The sequence below is a fragment of the Mesoplodon bidens genome (assembly GCF_964165515.1).
Source record: "Mesoplodon bidens genome assembly, chromosome: 2".
In the NCBI taxonomy this organism is placed as follows: domain Eukaryota; kingdom Metazoa; phylum Chordata; class Mammalia; order Artiodactyla; family Ziphiidae; genus Mesoplodon; species Mesoplodon bidens.
The window spans coordinates 154,852,676-154,872,609 of NC_138177.1; the positions used below are offsets into that span (position 1 = coordinate 154,852,676).

At 55.1% G+C, this 19,934-nt stretch overlaps 1 protein-coding gene and 1 pseudogene across 3 annotated transcripts in view; both read right to left on the reverse strand.

The window, feature by feature from the left end:
- Window positions 1-517: 517 nt before the first annotated feature.
- LOC308613222 (bone morphogenetic protein 8B-like) overlaps window positions 518-19,934 on the reverse strand; it is a gene marked incomplete at its 5' end in the record, with an annotated part of 31,523 nt that continues 12,106 nt past the window's right edge. The window contains 6 exons of one of the 2 annotated variants that reach the window (XM_081226348.1): window positions 518-744; window positions 2,577-2,687; window positions 3,243-3,322; window positions 4,105-4,299; window positions 12,250-12,398; window positions 12,839-13,028. In XM_081226348.1, coding sequence (XP_081082474.1) covers window positions 595-744; window positions 2,577-2,687; window positions 3,243-3,322; window positions 4,105-4,299; window positions 12,250-12,398; window positions 12,839-13,028 — 875 coding nt within the window. In that variant the 3' untranslated portion in view covers window positions 518-594. Of the gene's footprint in view, window positions 745-2,519; window positions 2,688-3,242; window positions 3,323-4,104; window positions 4,300-12,249; window positions 12,399-12,838; window positions 13,029-19,934 lie in introns of both variants that reach the window. The other variant, XM_081226347.1, reaches the window with a different exon arrangement.
- Window positions 9,006-10,571, reverse strand: LOC308612033 (succinyl-CoA:3-ketoacid coenzyme A transferase 2, mitochondrial-like; annotated as a pseudogene). Its single transcript has one exon. The product of its transcript is annotated as a succinyl-CoA:3-ketoacid coenzyme A transferase 2, mitochondrial-like (transcript).

Genomic DNA, 19,934 nt, shown 5'->3' on the forward strand with positions numbered 1-19,934 from the left:
CTGTTCATTTAGCTCTTTCTGGAGGTGACCCACATGCCTCCTTGTGGCCAGCGGTTTGGTAATTCAGATCCACAAATATAGCCCACCGAGGGCAACTCCACACTCTTAACAGAAGTGCCCAGAAATGCTCAGTTTTGTCCCCGGGAAGGGGAGGCAACTGGATATGGAACAGGACCTGTCTACACAACCCCAGACCCTGTTGTGGACGGTGAAGGGCCTGAGGTGGCCATACTGGGCTGCAGGTGCCTCTGAGTTCGTCCCACACCTGCCCACAGCTGGGCCAGCAGTGGACAAGGGCAGGTCCTCAGGACTCTCTGCCAACCCCAAAGAACGGTCAGCCCGTGCCTCTGGAGAGGGGGCTGGGGTAGGACCCTGCTGCGGACGCAGACCACCAGGCCAGAGTTCCACCACCGCCTCAGGCGCCGGGCGGGAGCGGGGCAGAGGGGCCTGGGGAGGACCAGCCGCTGGCAGGATGTGGGCAGCGGAGGGGCGCCTTCGCTGCCGCCCTGCCTGAGCTGTGAGGGCGTTGGGGGGTGTCCCCTGCGGAGGGCTGACCTGACCCGGTAGGGGCGGTGCAGCAGGAGGGGCGGGGCGTCAGTGGCAGCCACAGGCGCGGACCACCATGTTGCGGTGCTTGCGCAGGATGACGTTGTTGCTGCTGTCGTAGTAGAGCACGGAGGTGGCGCTCAGCTTGGTGGGCGCGCAGCACGCCTTAGGGACCGCGTCAGGCTTCATCAGGTGCACCTGGCGGGGAGGGGGCGGCAGGCAGAGGCGTGAGAACCGCGGGGACCCCGTCCCAGTCCCCAGCTCCTGCGGCCCGGGCTCCAGCTGCTCACCCCTCCCCGGCGCCATCTCGCCCCGCAGCCCTGCAGGTGCTGGCGCGAACTCTGCCCCGGCCCCGCCCCCCCTTGGCCACCCCGCCGCTGCCCTCAGGCCCAGCCTGGGCACCTGTGGCTCCTGTCACAGCCCCTCCTCCCAGACAGGACAACCCTGACCCTGCTGGCCCCCGGCAGGTGTGCCAGGTCCTGCCTGCGCCCCCGCAGCGCCGCCCCCGGGGTCCCCTCTGCTCCTCTCTCCTCCCTGCGCTTCTGCAACGTCCCTGATCGTGTCTTGTCCGCATGAGCTGTTTCTGGTCCGTCTCCCCCTGCAGACTGGGAGCCGGTGAAGGTCCGTGTTACACCTGCTAGCGGCCAGACTTCTAGGCTCACCCTTGGGGTGTCCGACACTGTTGTTTCTCAAAGCACCTCCACCCCTCCTAACAATTTCTAGGCAGGGATTGTTCTGGGCAGATGACCACTGAGGGCACAGGGACCGAGTCACCTGCCCAGTTCCATGGCTGAGGCCGAGGCCGCGGCACGACTGGGACCTGGCACGGGGATCCCGCTACCCTCCTCCAAACAGCTCTACCCCTAAAGACAGCCCGACTGAGTGAGCTCTTGCAGCCTCTACAAAAATATTTATCTGGAGACTCGGCAGGATGAGCTGCCGTTCACCCTGACTCTTCATCGGGGCCCCACATGGAAGGGCCCTGAAGGCAGCCCCCCAGCCTGTCAGGGGCTGGAGAGAAAAGGGAACCTGCTTCCATCCACCGGGACCTCCCAGGCTTCACGGAGGCCGCTGAGCAGGACCTGGGCGAAGCCGTCTCATGGGGGGCCCTGTCCGGCAGCCTGGCGCCCGGTCCCCAGAGCCCAGCCTTACCCCAGAAGCCCCAGCTCTGAGCAGCCTGCTGCCAGGACAGGCTCCATCACCCCTGACCTTCTTCAAGGAAGGCAGCTCCCCAGGGGTCCAGCAAATCCCATGTGACCATTGGGAAAGGAGGCATTATCCTGGGGTCCATGCTGCCTTAACTCATTTGCTCTAGGGCATCACCTTGAACAACCTGTAACTACAGTGTCCAGGTCAATGTTCTAGAAAGAAGCCTCAGCACTAAAAAACATTTAAAACACTTAGCAATAAGCAGCAGCAACAGTGTTCCCATTAGAAACTTTTTCAGCATTTAAAGTTTCCCCAGACACCAGGGCATCAAAAGGCTGTAGAGACACAAAGAGCCGAGAGGGACCCAGAAAAAAGAGCCAACGGGAAAGGAACGGGAGGGGAAACCAGAAGGGCAGGGGGTACCTGGTGACTCCTGCACAGGAAGAGGGGGCAGAACCCACACGTGTGTCACCCACCCCGACCCTGAGGGCGTGTGTGACACACAGGAGGCCGAACGTGCCTGTGAACATGGTGCACGTGTGTGTTCCGAGGGCACAAGTAGCCGTGTGGGATGCCTGCCTATCATGCACGGGCTGTGCCTCTGACCACCAGCAGGCGGGGCTTTATAAGTCTGGTACCCACCGCATGGACATGAAAGTCCCCCACGTGCACGTGTGTTCAGGTGCACGGGTTGGGGGTGACCCACACGGGGACCAGTTTCTGCACCGCTGTGGGATTTCACTGCATGTGCACGCAGAAAGGTTTCCATGTAGGGAAAGCTCCCTGACACAGCAGCGCTGCCATCACCTGCTGGCTGCACACGCCCCTCTCCTCCGCAAACCCCTCCCCTGGGCGTCCAGGCAGAGGGACGCGGTACTGACCAGGGACTGCAGGATGGCGTGGTTGGTGGCGTTCATGCAGGAGTCCAGTGGGAAGGAGCACTCCCCTTCACAGTAATAGGCTGAGTAGCCTTGAGGGGCGATGACCCAGTCCTGGGGGCAGGTAATGGGAGAAGGTGAGTCCCATCCATGTGCCCCTCCCGAGCCCCCCAGTCCAGCACCTGTCACAGCGCAACTCAGGGCTGCCCCTTACCCCCCGCCTCAGCCTCAGGGCCCATCAACCCACCCTCGGGCCCCTCCCAGGGCAGTTTCCCCCAGAGGCCTGACATCCACCGGAAGACCCTCAGCAGACAGGGCTGGGCACGATCTCCGTCCCCTTCGTGCGCCATCAGCGCTCAGCTTCGTCCTCCCCAGCCCACCCCCAGTCACAGCAAAGGCCAGAGGCACTGCCCACCCTGGCCTCAGTTTTCCTGCTGCAGCTCTGACATTTTATGACTAAGTATTCAGTCTCCAGTTTCATGGTTTTCACAAAAAGGCACTCTTCACTACAGAGGCAACACATTCTCCCTTTAGAGAACTTGGAAAAACACAGAGGAAAATAAAACAAGAAAATCCAAATCCCCCATGATTCTACCTCCTCTTGGACATACACTTGCCATCTTCAAGGTGGGGACTGTCATTTAGGAAAGAGGGAGAGTCAGGAATTACCAGCCAGCCAAGGTCCTGGAAGCTGACATAGAGCTCATGCCGACGGCACACCTGTCGGCCATGGGAGCCATGGACGTCGTCTGTGGGGAACAGAAGGGGCAAGGTCTTTGCTGGGGCTCTTGCCCTGTGCACCCACCACGGGGAGCTCCTGGGGCGGGGGACGCCCTGATGGGCTCATTTGTTGAGTAAATGAATGATGGGAAACTAACACATTTGGTCTCATAAAGCCCATCTCTGCAGCTCTGCTGGTGCCGTGACCCTGGTCAAGAACCTTCAGTGGCTCCAGATGATTCCCCGTGGTTACAGCCACCCCACGCTCAACCCAGCCTCCCCTGACTTTCAGCCTGTGACTCCCGATGGTCCACTAAACAGCCCGGGGACCCTCTGCCGTCCAGCAGCCCCTCCTCCTTTCCTCCGGAGACACCCCTGACCTCATCTGCCTCTCCAGCCATGCCCATTCCACAGGACAAGTGGCTCCTACTGAGGCCAAGCAAAGCCTGGCTCCCCGTGAAGGAAAGGAGGGCACCAGGGGGCTCTGATCCCGAGGGGCTTGGCCTGGTAGGGACACCTTCACACAAACGCTTGGATCCTGCAGGGCTCCCGGGGCAGCACCGAGGGCCACCAGGGGCATCTGATTTTGACGGGGGTGGGGGGGAGGGGGGGCCTGGTGAGCCAGGGAGGGCAGGAAGGGACTTCAGGGCGGCGAGGGCAGATGCTCAGAGCCCTGGAGACCGTGCAGTGGCTGGTCCCCAGGGTGCAGGGGCAAAGCGGTGTCAGGAAAGCTGGCTGGGTGACTGACCATCAGCCTGACCCCACTGAGGCCAGGAGGGTTCTGTCCCCACCACTTGGTCCCCAACCTCACCGAAGATCCCCGGCAGTTTGTTTGGGGGCGGCAGCTCGTTGGTTCTTTTCGGCAGCCTCCTCTTCAGGGGCCTCACTGCCCGAGGGGCTCGGATGGGGCTGGGGCTCGCCCTGAAAAAGGTGACCATGAAAGGCTGCTTGGAGCGCGGTGCCTGTTGCCCCAGCAGACCGGCCAGGCCAGGATCCACGCTGCGCCCTGAGACGGAGAGAGCAGAGAGGGCGGTCACTCGAGGGTGGGGCCCTGCAGGGGGACACAGCAGGGACCTCTCTGTGGGCGGGCCAGGAGCACGGAGCCTGAGGCTGCAGGGGACCCACTGGGCCTCGGTTTCCTCCTCTGAAGACCCGAGTCCCAAGTCCAGCCCCAGCCCCCAGCGGGCAGGTCTGCAGGAGAGGGGGAGGGTCCTCGGGAGCACAGGCTCGGGATTAGTGATGGGCCAGGGCACCGCCAGTTGTGACAGCGCTTTACAGCCTTCAGTCAGTTCACGTGATGATCTCAACCAGTCTTCATGGTGACGCCAGACCCATCATTTCACTGGGCAACATCAGAGCCCCTCGGTGACGGCTCGGAGCACCACTACTGGGGACTCTCAGAACCAGGGTTCCCAACCATCTCGGGGCTCCAAGGCCCGAGTTCTACCTTCCACCCCATCCTTCCTGGGGATCAGTGTAGGATTTACAACACCCGGCTAGCGGGAGCGGCTGCCAGGACTCAATGCTTGCTCTGCTGAGCACCGCCTGAGAGCAGGCCACTCACCGTCCTGATGCCCCCAAACGAGACCCCAGGCTCCACGGGCAGAGACATTTACCCCAAGTCCACGTTCAGACACGAGCATCTAATTCCAGAGCCCTTCTTATCCATTTAGGTTCTTAACCAGAGGGTTTGTGGTTTGAAAAGGAAGAAAGAGAGAAAAGGCTGTGGGCAGCGACATGACTGGGGCCTCAGCCTAGGAGTAGTGATACTTGTAAAACTGGGATTTTACCCGCAGCTGCTTAAAGCCTGACGATGCCGGAAAAACACACTGGTTATCCCTGGAAAAGTCACCTCCACCAGAAAAACTATCTTCCTGTAGCTCTCTGTAGTTCCAATGACCTCTTGTTTTTTAATTGTCAAAGTGATATATAACAACTGTAAAGAAACTTAGAAAAAATATCACCCATAAAACCCCTCCCCTGCTAAAACGCATCATTTTCATTTTTCTGGGATATTTTCGTATGTTAATTTATATTGTGAGCGTAAGAAGTCTGTATTTTTCCCAATTTTTCCACATAAACATTTTCTCGGTTGTTAAGTCTCAACTATGAACATTTCAAATGTATAAAATTCCTTTGAGTAGATACATCTGAATATTTAGATATTAGTTCATCTTTAGACACTTAAGTTATTTCCTGGCTTTCATCATAAAGATGAGAATGTGATAGAATCTCTTCATTTCCTTTCCCTGTGGAATTTTCTCACACTAAACAACAGGGGATGACTACAAGCTCACTGTTAAGGTTTCTTAAAACACAGGGCCGAACATCCCACTTCCATGTACATTTCACCCCAGTGTTGCAACAGTGACATACAGGCATATACACACATGCACATATATGTATGTGTACACTCACGTGTGCATTTATACAGCTAGTGTACATGTGCACATACATAAACATGTGTGTTCTATTAGTGGGTCTCATGATCCTCCACTGCACACTACAGGTCAAGGACATCACCGGCCCTTACACAGCTGTGCTTTACCCTTGAGTCCATGGGCCACAGTTGACTAAACAACTAATCGACCAGAGACTAACCTTTGACTTATGACATCACCTGCCACAAACATGCACTGGGCCCATCAGAGGTGCCACTCAGGGATGACCCTGCTGGGACAGGAGCTGACATTGGAAGGGGCCCAGGGAGAAGCCGTTCAGGGAGTCTGGGTCATGGCAGGTTAGGGTCACGAGGAAGAGCAGGCCCGTGAGGATGCAGAGCCACGAGACACACAGCAGCGCCACCACAGCCGGAAAGGCCCGTGAGGGCAGCAGGAGGAGGCCGTGAGCGACGGGGGCAGGTGGGCGGCTGTCCTCCACGCGGCACTGGAGCAGAGCTCCACACCTGGTGGACACATGCGGCGGCCTTGGCCCGGCAGCCCTCCAGGCCTGTGTGTGCAGCTGCCCTGTCCTGTGAGTCCCTGGAGAGCCCTGTCCACTGAGAGGCCAGGGAGACCTTCGGTGCTTCCGAGGCTGTGTTCACTGTAGGCTTTTCTTTGTGCAACTGTCTGGTCAAGGATCGTATTGGTGTCTCCTGGGCACAGAGATATTGGGTCACAGGGCAGGCCCCGGCTGTCCAGGTGGTGGCCCCCAGGCTGCCTGGCTCTGGCAGGATCCTTTCCAGAAAGCACAGGCAGGAATTTCAGGAACCTCTGAGGCCCAGGGTCCCTGCCTCTAGACCTGAACTGTGAGGGTGCTGGCAGGCATGCTGTCCCCTTTGTGAGGGACGTGGGATGTGTGGCCACACCTCGAGATGGGGGCCACACTGTGGCTTCCCCCTGCACGCAGGTCCAGATGAAGATACTGCTCCTCTGGGCCAGGAAGGCCCCTGACAACTCCAGCCTCCCCCCATTTCTGAGTCTACCCCATCAGGGCCCGGATGTCTTAGCAGCTCCCCTGACCTATCCCATCCCTGGGGATTCATGCCCCTTCCCCCTGGGCCAGGCCAAGTTCTCTCCCCAAGGCCTCTTTCTGCTCTGGGTGCCACCTGCCCCTTCCCTGCAGCCCCTGCCCCACCTCACCCTGCGGTCATGGATGTGACCCTAGTGCCACGTTGAAGGACAATCAGGACGCCTGGCTGAAACCCTTGGAGGGGAGCCAGCTGTGACCAGGTGTGCTTTTGTCCCACAGGGTATCTATTTCCTCACCGCATGAGAACTAGGAACTCAATGCTTTTCCTTCTTCTACTGCTGAACAGCCCTGTAACCCGTCTGCTTCTGGAAACCTCTGCCTGTCCCAGGCTGATGCTAGAAGACGTCTCCCAACATGCAGGGCAGATCAGTCCTCCTCCCCAGAAGCCCCAGAAGGTGCTGCACAGTCCACTCAGTGATATCCATCCACTGCCCGCCTGGTCACGGTCCCCTGATACTCTGTGGCTGTCCCCTCAGGTGCACTGTCGCTCCACTCCAGGATCCGGGCCTCCTGTCAGGGTGAGGCTTCAGGGAAACCTCTCTGAAAGGCCTTCCTTGACTAGCTGGAGCTTCCTGTTCTTACCCACGGGCTCCCATTCATTTTGTGCAGCCCTGGAGCCACATTGAGAAAGTGTGGGCTCCATAGCAGGCCTGGGTTTGAACCCTACACATGCACGCACGCATGCACACACACACACAAACGGAAACTCATTTTTTTCTGTTTAGTTTGTGAGACTGTGGATTCAGGATGAAGTACCTCACTGCCTCTCATGAGTTTCAAGGGAGTATGAACAAGAGGCTGGTTTGGGCTGCATTACAGAGAAGAAGGGTCTAACGGTCTGATCTGGACGACACAGGAATGCTATGATTTGAGATGAAAAAACCAATTGAAGTCCATCGGCCGGGTTTCTAGAACTCCTCCCATCCTAAGCCGCAGCCTTTGGCCACACACAGGCGAGCTCTTTATTCATAGAGGAGACGTCCCGGAGAAATGTCTGCACCAACGGTCTCTCCCCGCTTCAGGTGCCCCTATTACCAGTTTACTGGCTGCCTAAACCGTCTTGCTTCCCTTCTAGAGACATCTATTTAGCTACGAGGAGGGGAAATGTGGGAGGCAGGGGAGGTGAGGCTACAAGGAGACAAAATGAAAGGCCCCAGAAGGAAAGTCAGAAGGGCCAAAGGAAAAACATCTTTCATTCAGACAGCGTTTCTCCCAGTTACAAATTCACATGTAAGTGTGTATGTTTTTATGGTTCTAATAAAACAGTGCCTTGGGCTTCCCTGGTGGCGCAGTGGTTGAGAGTCCGCCTGCCGATGCAGGGGACACGGGTTCATGCCCTGGTCCAGGAAGATCCCACATGCTGCGGAGCAGCTGGGCCCGTGAGCCATGGCCGCTGAGCCTGCGCGTCCGGAGCCTGTGCTCCGCAACGGGAGAGGCCACAACAGTGAGAGGCCCACATACCGCAAAAAAACCCCAAAAAAACCCAGTGCCTTACATAGACTCTGGGTGGAGGTGTTCTGTAATAGGGGTGGGGCAGGTGCAACCTAAGCAATCCTGCTCAGCTTTTGGTCAATGCCACAGTGAGCCCTTCCCCCAAGCAAGCAACTGTCAACAAGTGACCATTAGTGGTCCCGCTAAGCCATTGGTTGGCACTGCAGTAGTTCCCTCCCTCTCCTCCTCTTCTGTATAAAAGGAGCCCAGATTTGGACTGGGACAAGATGGTTTTTTGAGACACTAGTCTGCCATCTTCTCAGTCTGCTAGCTTTCCAATTAAAGTCGTTCTTCCTTGTCTCAACACTCATCTCCCGATTTACTGGCCTGTCATGCAGTGAGCAGAGTGAGCTTGGGCTCGGTAACAGTTCCTCGCCCATCACTTTTCCCTATATTTCATGATTCATTCACAAGAGCAGGCACTTCAGTGAAACCTTTCCCATGGGATCATCTCAAGCTGCATAGAATTTAATGTAAAACCACAGACAGGGCGGAGGGTGATTGGAGCAGAGCTTTCTCAGAGCTCACAGGACGTATAAGGTCAGTGCCTCTGGTTTCCTTTTCTTTTTAACTAAAGGCATGTCCCTCTTGAGAGAACAAAGCCTACCCAGTGGCAGCCAGTCTGGGACGGCAGGAGAAAGCCGGCCAGATGCTGGTGAAATGTAGAGATGTGACTGCGGCTTTCTCAGGATGCAATCCAGGAGGTTAAAGGGAGAAGCACACGCTCTGGGACCAAGGTTCACTTTCCGGCTAGGTTTGGACCTGCTGCATGGGTCTGAGATTCGGGGAGATGGCAAAGGTGCTCCCTGTGCTCTTTTCGATGTCCTCTGCCATCAGGCCGTCCCAGAGCTCGATCAGGGACAGTCCTCTCCTGTCAAACACAGCCTTCTCGGTGACGATTTCACCTTCTTGGTCAAAGCGGTCCACGCACCGATTCCCAGTCAACAGTCTGGTGCATTTCTCCAAGATTTTGGGTTCACTGGCCTTGGTGGAGTGCTCCATGGTGACCACCATCCACTCTGGTCTCGGTACTGGACACCAGATCCATCGCACGCCCCATTCCTTTCACCTTCTTGCCAGTTATCATCCAGTTAGCCAGGTCACCGTATTTGGAAACCTGCGTGGCTCCCAGCAAGGTTAGGTCGATGTGTCCCCCTCAAATCATGGCAAATGATTCATCGCTGGAGAAAAAACAGCCCCCAGGAAGAAGGGTGACTGTTTGCTTGCCCGCATTGTTGAGATCTCCGTCCACCTCCTCTTTCAGTGGAAACAGACCCAAGTCCAAGATTCCATTTTCACTGTGAAGAGGAACAGTTATACTGGGGCTGATGTAGTTGGTGGCCAGAAGAGGGATTCCTATGCCCAAATTGGCATACAGGCTGTCCTCAAATTCAAGAGCTGCCTGCTTGATGACCCGTGTCCTTATACTATCTGCAGACTTGCATATTTCATCATCCTCTTTCCGCATCGTTTAAACGCTCATTTCTTTTCTCATATTTTCCCCCGTTTTCCTCGATCTACTTACATGTTAGGAACATGGATGTCCTCTGGGGCAAACGACCCCAGGTCTACAATTTCTTCAATCTCCACCACTGAGGTTCTCGCAGCTTTGCACATGGGCACGTTGAAGTTCCTGGCGCTGGCCCTGAAGATGACGTTTCCTGCCGGGTCGGCCTTCCACCTTTTCACCAAAGCAAAATCTGCCGTGACGTCGTGCTCCAGAAGGTAGTGCTGTCCGTGGAACTCCCTCACCTCCCTGGGCTGACTCAGGATGGCGATGTGGCCGTCCTCTAAGTACTTGCTGGGTGCGCCGCCCTCCCGGGCCAGGGTCCCGTAGGCCGTGGGGGTGTGGAAGGCGGGCACGCCGGCGTCCCCCGCGCGGATGCGCTCCGTCAGGGTGCCCTGGGGCGTGATCTCCAGCTCCAGCTCGCCCGCCAGGTACCGGTGCTCGCAGAGCGAGTTCTTCCCCAAGTACGAGCAGACGCTGCGGGCGATCTGCTTGGTCCCCAGGAAAAGGCCGAGCCCGAAGTTCTCCTCCCCCACATCGCTGCTGACCACGGTCAAGTCCTTCACGCGGGTCTTGAGCAGCGCCCCTATCACGTTCTCCGGGATCGCGCAGAGGCCGAAGCCCTGGGCCATGATCCTCGCGCCGTCCGGGATGTCTCTCACGGCCTCCACGGGGTCCGCGTAGGACTTGGCACGCGCGCGGGCGCTGCTGGCGAAGCCGCACACACCGCCCGTCGCCAGCGCGGGCACCGAGCGGCCGGCGGGGACCCGGCGCCCGAGCGCAGACTCCAGGAGCCCCAGGGCTGCCATCGTCCGCTCTGCTCCGGCTGGGGCTCCGGCTCCGGGCCCAGCGGGGACAGGCGGCGGCCGTGCGTGCCCACCCGCGCGTCACAGGGCAGGGGGCTCCCGGCGGTGACGCAGCCGCCCGGCTGGCTCCCCGCCGCCCCGCTCCGTCTCCGCGCTCCGAGGGCCCGAGGCGCCGAGCTTCCCCGGGCCGCGAAGGCGGGAGGCGGGACCGGTCCGGACCGTCAGGCGGGACTGGAGGGATCCGGGGACTGGCGCACGGAGGCCCCGAGGCGACGTCCCTCCGGGGAAGCCTGGGCGCCGTCTCCTTCCTCTCCATCGTCACCCTTCCTCCCCGGCGCGCTACTCCCGTCCCCCCGCCCCCAGATCCACCTGCACGTCAGCGGTTCCTACACCTGTGTCCCCAGCACGTACTGTCCTGGAACCACAGTTGTCACAACTAATCAACCAATATTGGTTTCTTATTATTTACTAAACATCACGATCTACTCAGATTTCATTAGTTTTCTCCAGTGTCTTTTTTCCAGGATCCCACCCAGGGTCCCACATTGGCATATAGTCATCACAACTCCTTAGGCACCTCTGGGCTGTTACAATTCCTCAGACCTCCCGTGTTTTTTGATGACCTTGACAGTTTTGAGAAGTACTGGTCAGGTATTCTGTAGAATGTCCTTCAGTTCCAGATTGTCTGATGTTTTTCTCATGGTGAGACTGGGGTTCTGGGTTTTGGGGACGAAGACCATGGAGGTGAAGTGCTGTTCCCACCCCGTCAGATCAAGGGTGTCTGGGAGCTACATGACGTGCTCATGGGAGCCTGAGCACCCGGCTGAGGGGTGCCGCTCAGGTTGCCCCTGCAAAGGTACTGCCCCAGCCCACGGCATACTTTGGGAAGCAAGTCTGTAAGCGTAGCCCACACTGAAGGAGGGGGAGAGATGCTACACCCCCTGGAGGGGGAGTGTCTCAGAGGGTTGTTTTATAGAACGCTGAATCAGATCCTGTCCCCCTCCACTGCTATTAAATAAGATGACATTTATTTCAGAGTTACTCTTTTGCCCACTTCTCTCAGCCTCCTCACAGCCGTTGCCTAGCCCCCTGTGCTCCAGCCATGGTGGCCCCCGCTGTACCGCAGACACACCAACCCTGGGCCCACCAGGAGGCTCTCCCCCAAACACCTGCTAAATGAATGAAGGTGTGAATCCTCATTCTACAGATGAGGAAACGGAGGCTTAGAAAGGTAAGTAACCTGCCAAGGTCACCGAGTTAGAAGGCTGCAGAGCTGAGATTCACACCCAGGCCTCTGCCTCAGAGCCTGAGGGTGTGAGCGCTTCCCCTCGCCCAGCCCAGGACGGGAACTCCTGGTGCAGAAGGCAGCTCCATAGAGTAGAAAGAATCTCCCATTTCTTGGGGAGGGAAAACATGGACCCACTCTGAGCATCACAACTGTTGGTCCTGCAGAAGGAGAGGAGGCACTCTCGGCTGGTAGGGGGTCTCCCGCTGTCCCGCACTGCGGGAACCTCGCTCTCTACCCACTGAGCCCCCGCGGAGGGGTGGAGGTATCCCCCAGCGGCACAGGTGGAAAAGGCCAGGCCTCCAGGGCCCCGTGAGGGGCTCCAGCTGCGTCTGCCGCCAGCAGCTTCCTCGGAGGAGCCCCCGGGGGAAGGTTCGCTGATGACCCGAGTCTTACCATCATCTGTTTCCACATAGAGGCGGAGTCCCAGGTCCTTGTGACGGTTCAAGAGCCAGCGGTCACTGGCTGCTGTCACGTCCAGCACCAGCCAGCCCTCGTCCCCAGATCGGAGCGTCTGAAGATCCAAAAAGAACAAGTCAGACTCCCTGTGGACACGAAAGAACAATTAACCGAGGGCCGGCACAGCTGCCTTTGTGTTTCCAGTGCCCTCCTGGGGGACCATTAGTGGGGCATCTACCCCGCCTGGCTCTGACCTGGGGGCCTTACATGCCTTTTCTCACTGCGTCTACCATACAAAGGTGTTACTGTGCCCGTGTACAGCTGCGGAAACTGAGGCTCAGGAGCTCAGTGACCTGTCCATGGTCCCACAGCTAGGACAGTAGGATGGGGACTTGAATCCAGGACTGATGCTGGGCCTCTCCCCACGGTTACACGAGGCCTCGGGCCAACCATCTTTCTTCTCTGAGGGTGGGCTGCCCAGGAAGCTCCCCTTCTGTCCTCTGGGAGATGTCCCCCCCAGAACCCAGGGCTGGGCCGGACCCTCCGACAGAGGCTTGAGCGGGCCCGCGGGGCGCAGGGCAGGCACCTGTTGGACTGCTCCAGGACCACCTCGAACATGCTGACGTGGAGGGTCCAGTTGAGCAGGTGGGTACTGGGCAGCTTGTAAATCCGGAACTCCGCGGCCATGATGGCCTCCCCTGCTGGGATCTGGGTCAGGTCAAAGCGGAACTCCTTCCACTGGGGCTCCTGGTGGCCCAGGGTGCGGTCCCACTCCACTGCAAGACAAAGTGGGACTGGTGGTCACTTGGGGTTCCAGCTCGGGCTCCGGGGTGGGCAGGGCCAGGTGGGGTCTGGGGGCCTGGGCAGTCTGGGTGGGACCGCTCCCTCCTCGAGAACAGGCTTGTCCCAGCTCTGCCTCCTGGGTGCCGAGAAGGCTCCGGGAGCTGTGTCGTGAGGCGCCTGGCACCGCACCTGGCACACGATGGTGCCACAAGGGCAGTGTCCATGTCTGGTCCACAAGCCCCAAATCCAGCCTGCCCAGCTCAGCATCCTGCTGGCTCTGGGACCCACAGATGGGGCACAGGACAGGTCCCTCCTCTGGGGAGATGGACATCAGACCCAAGGCAGAAAAGGGCCACGGTGGCAGCAGGGACATAGCTGAGTACACTTGAGCAGGATGGGGCTCCCGGAGTCAGCTGGTATGTGGATGGGAGTTGAGGGGAGAGAGGGCTTTGGAGCTGGGCCTTGAGGGGTGAGAGTGAATTTGCCACGATGTCAAGGGAGAAGGACGCTGCAGAGGCAGGGTCCAGCCTGAGCAAAGGCCTAGAGCCGAGGAACGACAGCACTGGCAGGGAAAACAACAGCCATAAGACCCAGCAAAGGGTGAAAGGATGGCAGGACCCTTTTTGGAACAAGGGGAAGCAGGAAGGGGGCCGGAGGGAGACATGGAAAGAACCAGGAAGAGATGAGGTAGGATGACAGCTCCTGGAGATGCTGGGTCAAGTGCTGGGGAAGCTGGAGGTTCCCATGGCATGATCTGAGCAGGCTTCCCGGAGGAGGTGACACCTGAACTGGCCTTGAAGGATGGGACTGAGTCTTGGTAGGTGGATAAGGTGGGGGAGAAGACATTCTAGGCAGAGGTCCTGCACAGGTGTGAGGTGCTGGGGCCGCCCACCATCCCGCAATGTGCGGCTCAGGGCATAAGTCTGGCTGTGGCCTGACTGCGGAGAGCTGGAATTCTGGCCTCGGAATGTGGGCTGTGCTCTGGCCAGTGGGGGGTCAGGGCTCTGGGCAGCAAGGGAGTGTGGTTTAAGGGTAGAGTGGAAGCTATTTGTGGAGGCGAGGGTAAAGCCCAGGCTGGAGGGGACCCAAGGCAGGCCAGTGGCAGGGCTGCTCTAACAGTCTGGGCGAGAGACCACAGGAGCAGAATAAACCCCATATTTCCCCAGCTGCCCGGAAATGCCCAGGACAGTATATTTAGAGCATCTCACTTTAGCCTCCTGTCACTTTCAAACACTAAAATTCTGTATTTCCGCAAAGCAGGGGCGGGAGCCTCCCAGAGCCTTCCCCCAAAACCAACACTGAGATTTTAATTACACGTCTGTGAGTCTTTTTAAAAGTTCTCTGACTACTGTACTCAGAGACCACAAGTCACCAGGCTGGTGGCAGAGGCGGATGGGGGAGCACTTCCTGTCCTTGCGGTGGGGACCTGGTCCGGTGATGGATGGGCAAACAGCTGTGCTGGGCGGGGCCAGTGGACACATGTTTGGGCAGGAGATGGGCGTTTCATCCCCTGACCAGGGAGGAGGGAAAATAGCACCTCCATCATCTGACAGGGTGCTGGACCTGCAGCAAATGCCCACCTACAAGCCACACTGTTTCAGGGGCAGCATGACACAGGACGGATCTGGGTCCTCCCACAGAGGCAGGATGTGGAGGGCACGGTTCTGGACCTTTGCCGAGTGATGCTCGCCATGAATATCACCACAAGAGTCCCCTCCTCCCTACACACTCACACACAGAGCTTTGGGGACAATTTCTGTGGATTTGGTAACTGCAGAGACCACCTTGGTTACATGGCTGTGTATGCATCCCTGATCTGCAGGATGAAATAGGTCCAGGCTGTTGGCTGTCACAGGGTGTGTGGCCCCAAGAATAAGGAGGGGTCACTCAGCCACGCCCTGAGCCCGACCCCTCTCAAAGCATTCTTAAGTATATCTGACCCCAAGGCACAGTGGGTGACCCTTGGTGGGTCACTGGGAGCCTCTGTCTGCAGGCCTGACACTGACTCATGTTGGATCCAGGACTGAGGGAACAACCACAAACCTCCCAGCTCCTGCAGGCACCAAGCTCTGTGGCCTCCCTCCCTTGCTGACCTGGGGGCCCGCCAGTGCTGGGTCAAGCCCTCTTCACCTGGACTGACCTCAGCTCCAATCTGCTGTCCTGTGGGTTCGTGAAATCGATAACTGCCCCCACCAACCCCCCACCCCTGCCCAATAGTTCCAGCACAGGAAACTGCCTGTCCCAGTGTTCCAGGCAAGCATTAGTGGTGGGACATTTTTAGGAAAATGATTTTCATTGGAAATTGATAAAACTTCTGGGATGCATCATAAAACTGGACATTACTGTAGCTAGCCAAAGGAGACCACCCCCTTTCTTTGCTGGAACCACGTGAATGTACAGCTTTTCAGTAGTTGCTTCTGTGGATTAGGGGAAGATGTTTCTCAAAAGCTGGTGTTAAGAAACAGCATTTGTTGGGACCTGGATGTCCCCTATGGTAGTTCCTGGGCTGGCTGCCCCTGCTTTAGCCACTAAAACAGCATTGAGAAGGGTAGATGCTCTGACCTGCAGCTGGGGCTTCTGGTCCCAGCCCTGACCCTGTCAGCAATCAGGTACTTACCCTGGGTGGCCTCAGTCTGCTCATCTGGGAAGTGGGGATCCTAGGATCCTTTCCACATAAGGCTGGGAAAGGGCTTCAAAAAGGACAGGGATCATGAGATAGGAGGGATGGCCATTCCTTAGGAGGTGGGAGGGGTGTTGACCTCTAATTTCCTAACTTAACTGACATATCAAAGTAATAACATCCTGCCAGCTCCATCGGGAGTTTCATGTGTGAGACTCCAAAGCCATGGAAGAGAAAAGAGAGACATTCAGTCTTCTTCCTCTAAATAAAAGTGTGAAATGAAAGATTATATAAAATAAAAATATATCAATGCATCTGAAAGGCATTTGAATGGCTTCAAATTGCCTTCTTTCCACCTGCCTGACCTTTGTGAAGACACTCGATCCTGTGGGCCTCGGAATCCACATCTGCAAAATGTTTGATACAGAGATGAAACTGAAATTAAAGTGTAAAAAGCCCTGTCTGCTACTGTGGCCGCACTTGGTATGGTCCAGCAAATGCTTCTAACCTGTTTTTCAGGAGCATTTCCTTTTTGGTGCACATTCATGCCCAGCCTCCACCTTCCCCTATAACCAAAGTCTGGAATCTCCCAAACATGCCCAGGCCTGGAGAGGCAGCCCTTCAGCAATGCCAGTGGTGCCGTCCACTGTGTTCCAGCTCGGGCACAATGCAAAAACTGACCCCTTCTTTATGAAAGTGCTGAAGATTCCAAAACATCAGAGCTCAAAGGACAGATCACTGCATGCAGTCTCCTCTCACTTTTACGCACACGTGGAGACAGATCCCAGGAGTCCTGGCTCCCATCTGGGCTCCTTTTCACTGCAGTGGCCCTCCACCGTCCAAGGCTACCAAACAGCATAAGCCCTCCACCTTAGAGTTGGCAGTTCCCTGCTTCCTGCCCCGCTGCTACTGTGGGATGCTCTGTAGAGGGAATTTAGGGGAAAGGCCAAGGTCTGCACAATGTGATTTCTTGGGTTTTCCTGGTAAAATTTGCTGCAGGTTGTGGAATTGGGAAGTTCATTCCCGGGTCCCCTGGCAGGTTAAGACAGGCTGGGGGGTGAAGGGAAAGGGGTGCTCCCTGCCTGGCCTATGTTCTGGATCCTGGCCATCGAAGTCCTGCCAAGAATCCGCTCTCTGTGGTCGTCCTGGGGGGACTGCTGATGTTTGAAGCAAGAGGAGAGTAAATTATTCCCCCTCTCTGCAGAATCTGGGGTAGGAATTCCTAATCTGGTGGGGGTGGGGGGGCCCTATAAGTTCACCTTTGGGCACGTGGGAGAAGTGCCTGACTCTGCTGCCTTCTCGTGCTCTGGAGGTCTTCTAGAACACTCACTTTTCCCTTCATTTTTCCCGGGCACATCTAGGAATACTAATTAATTTGTATATGCAACACATTTGAAAGCAGTGCTTATTGAACACAAGTCAGTATTTAGGCACTGGGGAAACTGTGGCCCTGTGCCTGTGAAGTTTATGTGCAGGGGGGAAGTCAGGTAGGAAAGAGTGAACAAACAAAGTCATTGTATGTGATGAGCCGTGTGAAGGACACCAAGAGAGAGGTGGGATTGCGGATAATGCAGGGAGGGCGTGTGGGGTTACTTTATGTTTCTAACTTTATTTTGTAGTAATTTTAGATTATTTAGATTCAGAGAAAATTGTTGCAAGAAACTTCCCATATACTCTTTTTTTTTTTTTTTTTTTTTTTTTTTTTTTGCGGTCCGCGGGCCTCTCACTGTTGGGGCCTCTCCCGTTGCGGAGCACAGGCTCTGGACGTGCAGGCTCAGCGGCCATGGCTCATGGGCCCCGCCGCGTGTGGGATCTTCCCGGACCGGGGCACGAACACGCGTCCCCTGCATCGGCAGGCGGACTCTCAACCACTGCGCCACGAGGGAAGCCCCCATATACTCTTTACCCAGCTTTCCCTAACGATAACCATCTTACATAACCAAAGCACAGCTTAATGACCAAAACCAGGAAATTGATATTGGTACGATATTATTAAGTACACTACAGACTTTTCTAGAATTTTGCCGGTTTTCCGACTTATGTCCTTTTTCTGTTCCAGGATTCAATCCTGGATCCCACATCACATTTCATTGTTAGGTCTCCCTGATGTGCTCTGACCTGTAACAAGTGCTAAGCCGTTCCCTGTCTTTCATGCCCTTTCTTAGGAAGAGCACTAGTCAGGTATTTTGTAGGCTGTCCCTCAATTTGGGTTTAGCTGATGTTTTCTCATTATTAGATTGAAGTTACGGATTTTGGAGAAATCCACCTTGGAATTTGTGTCCTCTTCTAAGCACGTCAAATTGGGTGATATAATGTCAATATGTATTATTACTAGTGATGGTAACTAATTCTTTGGTTAAGGTGGTATCTGCCAGGTATCTTCACTGTAATGTCATTATTTTTCTTTTGGACATAATAAATATCTTTAGGGAGAGATTTTGAGATTTGCACGTATATTTCTCCTCAAACTTTTGCCCACTAATTTTAGCAATTATTACTGTAATATCTGCAATAGTGATTTTCTATTTCCTTCTTTCCCTCTACTTTTATTATTTATTATTTATATATTTTTTTGCGGTATGCGGGCCTCTCACCGCTGTGGCCTCTCCCGTCGCGGAGCACAGGCTCCGGACGCGCAGGCTCAGCAGCCATGGCTCACGGGCCCAGCCACTCCATGGCATGTGGGATCCTCCCGGACCGGGGCACGAACCTGTGTCCCCTGCATCGGCAGGTGGACTCTCAACCACTGCGTCACCAGGGAAGCCCCTCCCTCTACTTTTATTAATTGGAATTCTTTTGAAAGGAAGACTTGCCCTTCTTCCCATAATTATTCTGTTATTTATTTATATCATTATGGGTTCACGGATATTTCATTTATTCTATGGGTTATAATCCAATACAATTGTTGCTCAGATTGTTCTAGCTTTGCCCATTGGGAGCATCTTTGTGTGGGCCCCTTGTCCCTTTGACATGCCCCCCTCCCCATCCTTTTTTTGAGTACTTCCTAATTGTCTGGCACCACCAGATGCTCCAGGCCCATCTTGTGATTCCCCATTCCCTGCCGCTGACATCAGTAACTTCTCCAAGGAGCTCTGGTTCATTTTATTTACCATTTATAGAATGGGGATTTAAACACCAAGCTCTGAGCACAGGGAGTACTCATTAAAATAAAGTGTCATGCTTTTAGGCGCTCTCAGTGGACAGAGCTAGGAAATATATGTGTGTATACTAACCCATGCATAAACACACATCTGTATTTATTTCTATTTTTCTGGATATATCTATTTTAAAAATTGGAGTTATACCTTTAGTTCCAGTTCAGTGTGGGGTTACTTTATTTTTTTTAAATAAATTTACTTATTTAATTAATTTATTTTTGGCTGCATTGTGTCTTCCTTGCTGCATGTGGGCTTTCTCTAGTTACAGTGAGTGGGGGCTACTCTTTGCTGTGGGGTGCGTGGGCTTCTCATTGTGGTGGCTTTTCTTGTTGCGGGGCACAGGCTCTAGGTGCATGGGCTTCAGTAGTTGTGGCATGTGGTCTCAGTAGATGTGGCTCACGGGCTTTAGAGCGCAGGCTCAGTAGTTGTGGCGCACGGGCTTAGCTGCTCTGTGGCATGTGGGATCTTCCTGGATCAGGGTTCAAACCCGTGTCCCCTGCATTGGCAGGTGGATTCCCAACCACTGTGCCACCAAGGAAGCCCCCAGTGTGGGCTTACTTTAGATGCGGTATTTTGGAGAAATCTTCCCAGAAAGACACTCTAAGACTGGATCAAGCACTCGTGCATTGCTGGCAGGAACGCAAAATGGCATAATCCCTATGAAGGGGAATCCGGCAATATCTAGCAAAATTATACATGTTTTGACCCAAACATCTCATTTCTAAGAAATTGTCCCAAAGACACACTCACAAAAATATAAAAAGATGTACATATAAGACTATTTGTTATGACCCAATTTTGTAACTTGTTACAGAAAAAGACTGGAAACAACCCAAATGTCTATCAACAGAAGATGGAATAAATGAACCATGGTACTTCTTCATGATGGGGTGCTAAACAGCTGTAAATTAGAACAAAGAGATCATCTATATTCTGCAATAAAGTGATCTCCAGGAGACAGTTTTTTTAAAGAGAACTAAGGTGAACAGTACAGATAATATACCTTTTATCTAAGAACAGGTCAAAATAAAAATATTATAAAAATGCATACACATCATAGGTTCGTATATATGTAATTGTATTTTTAAAACGGAGATAAACTACAAACTAATAAATTAATT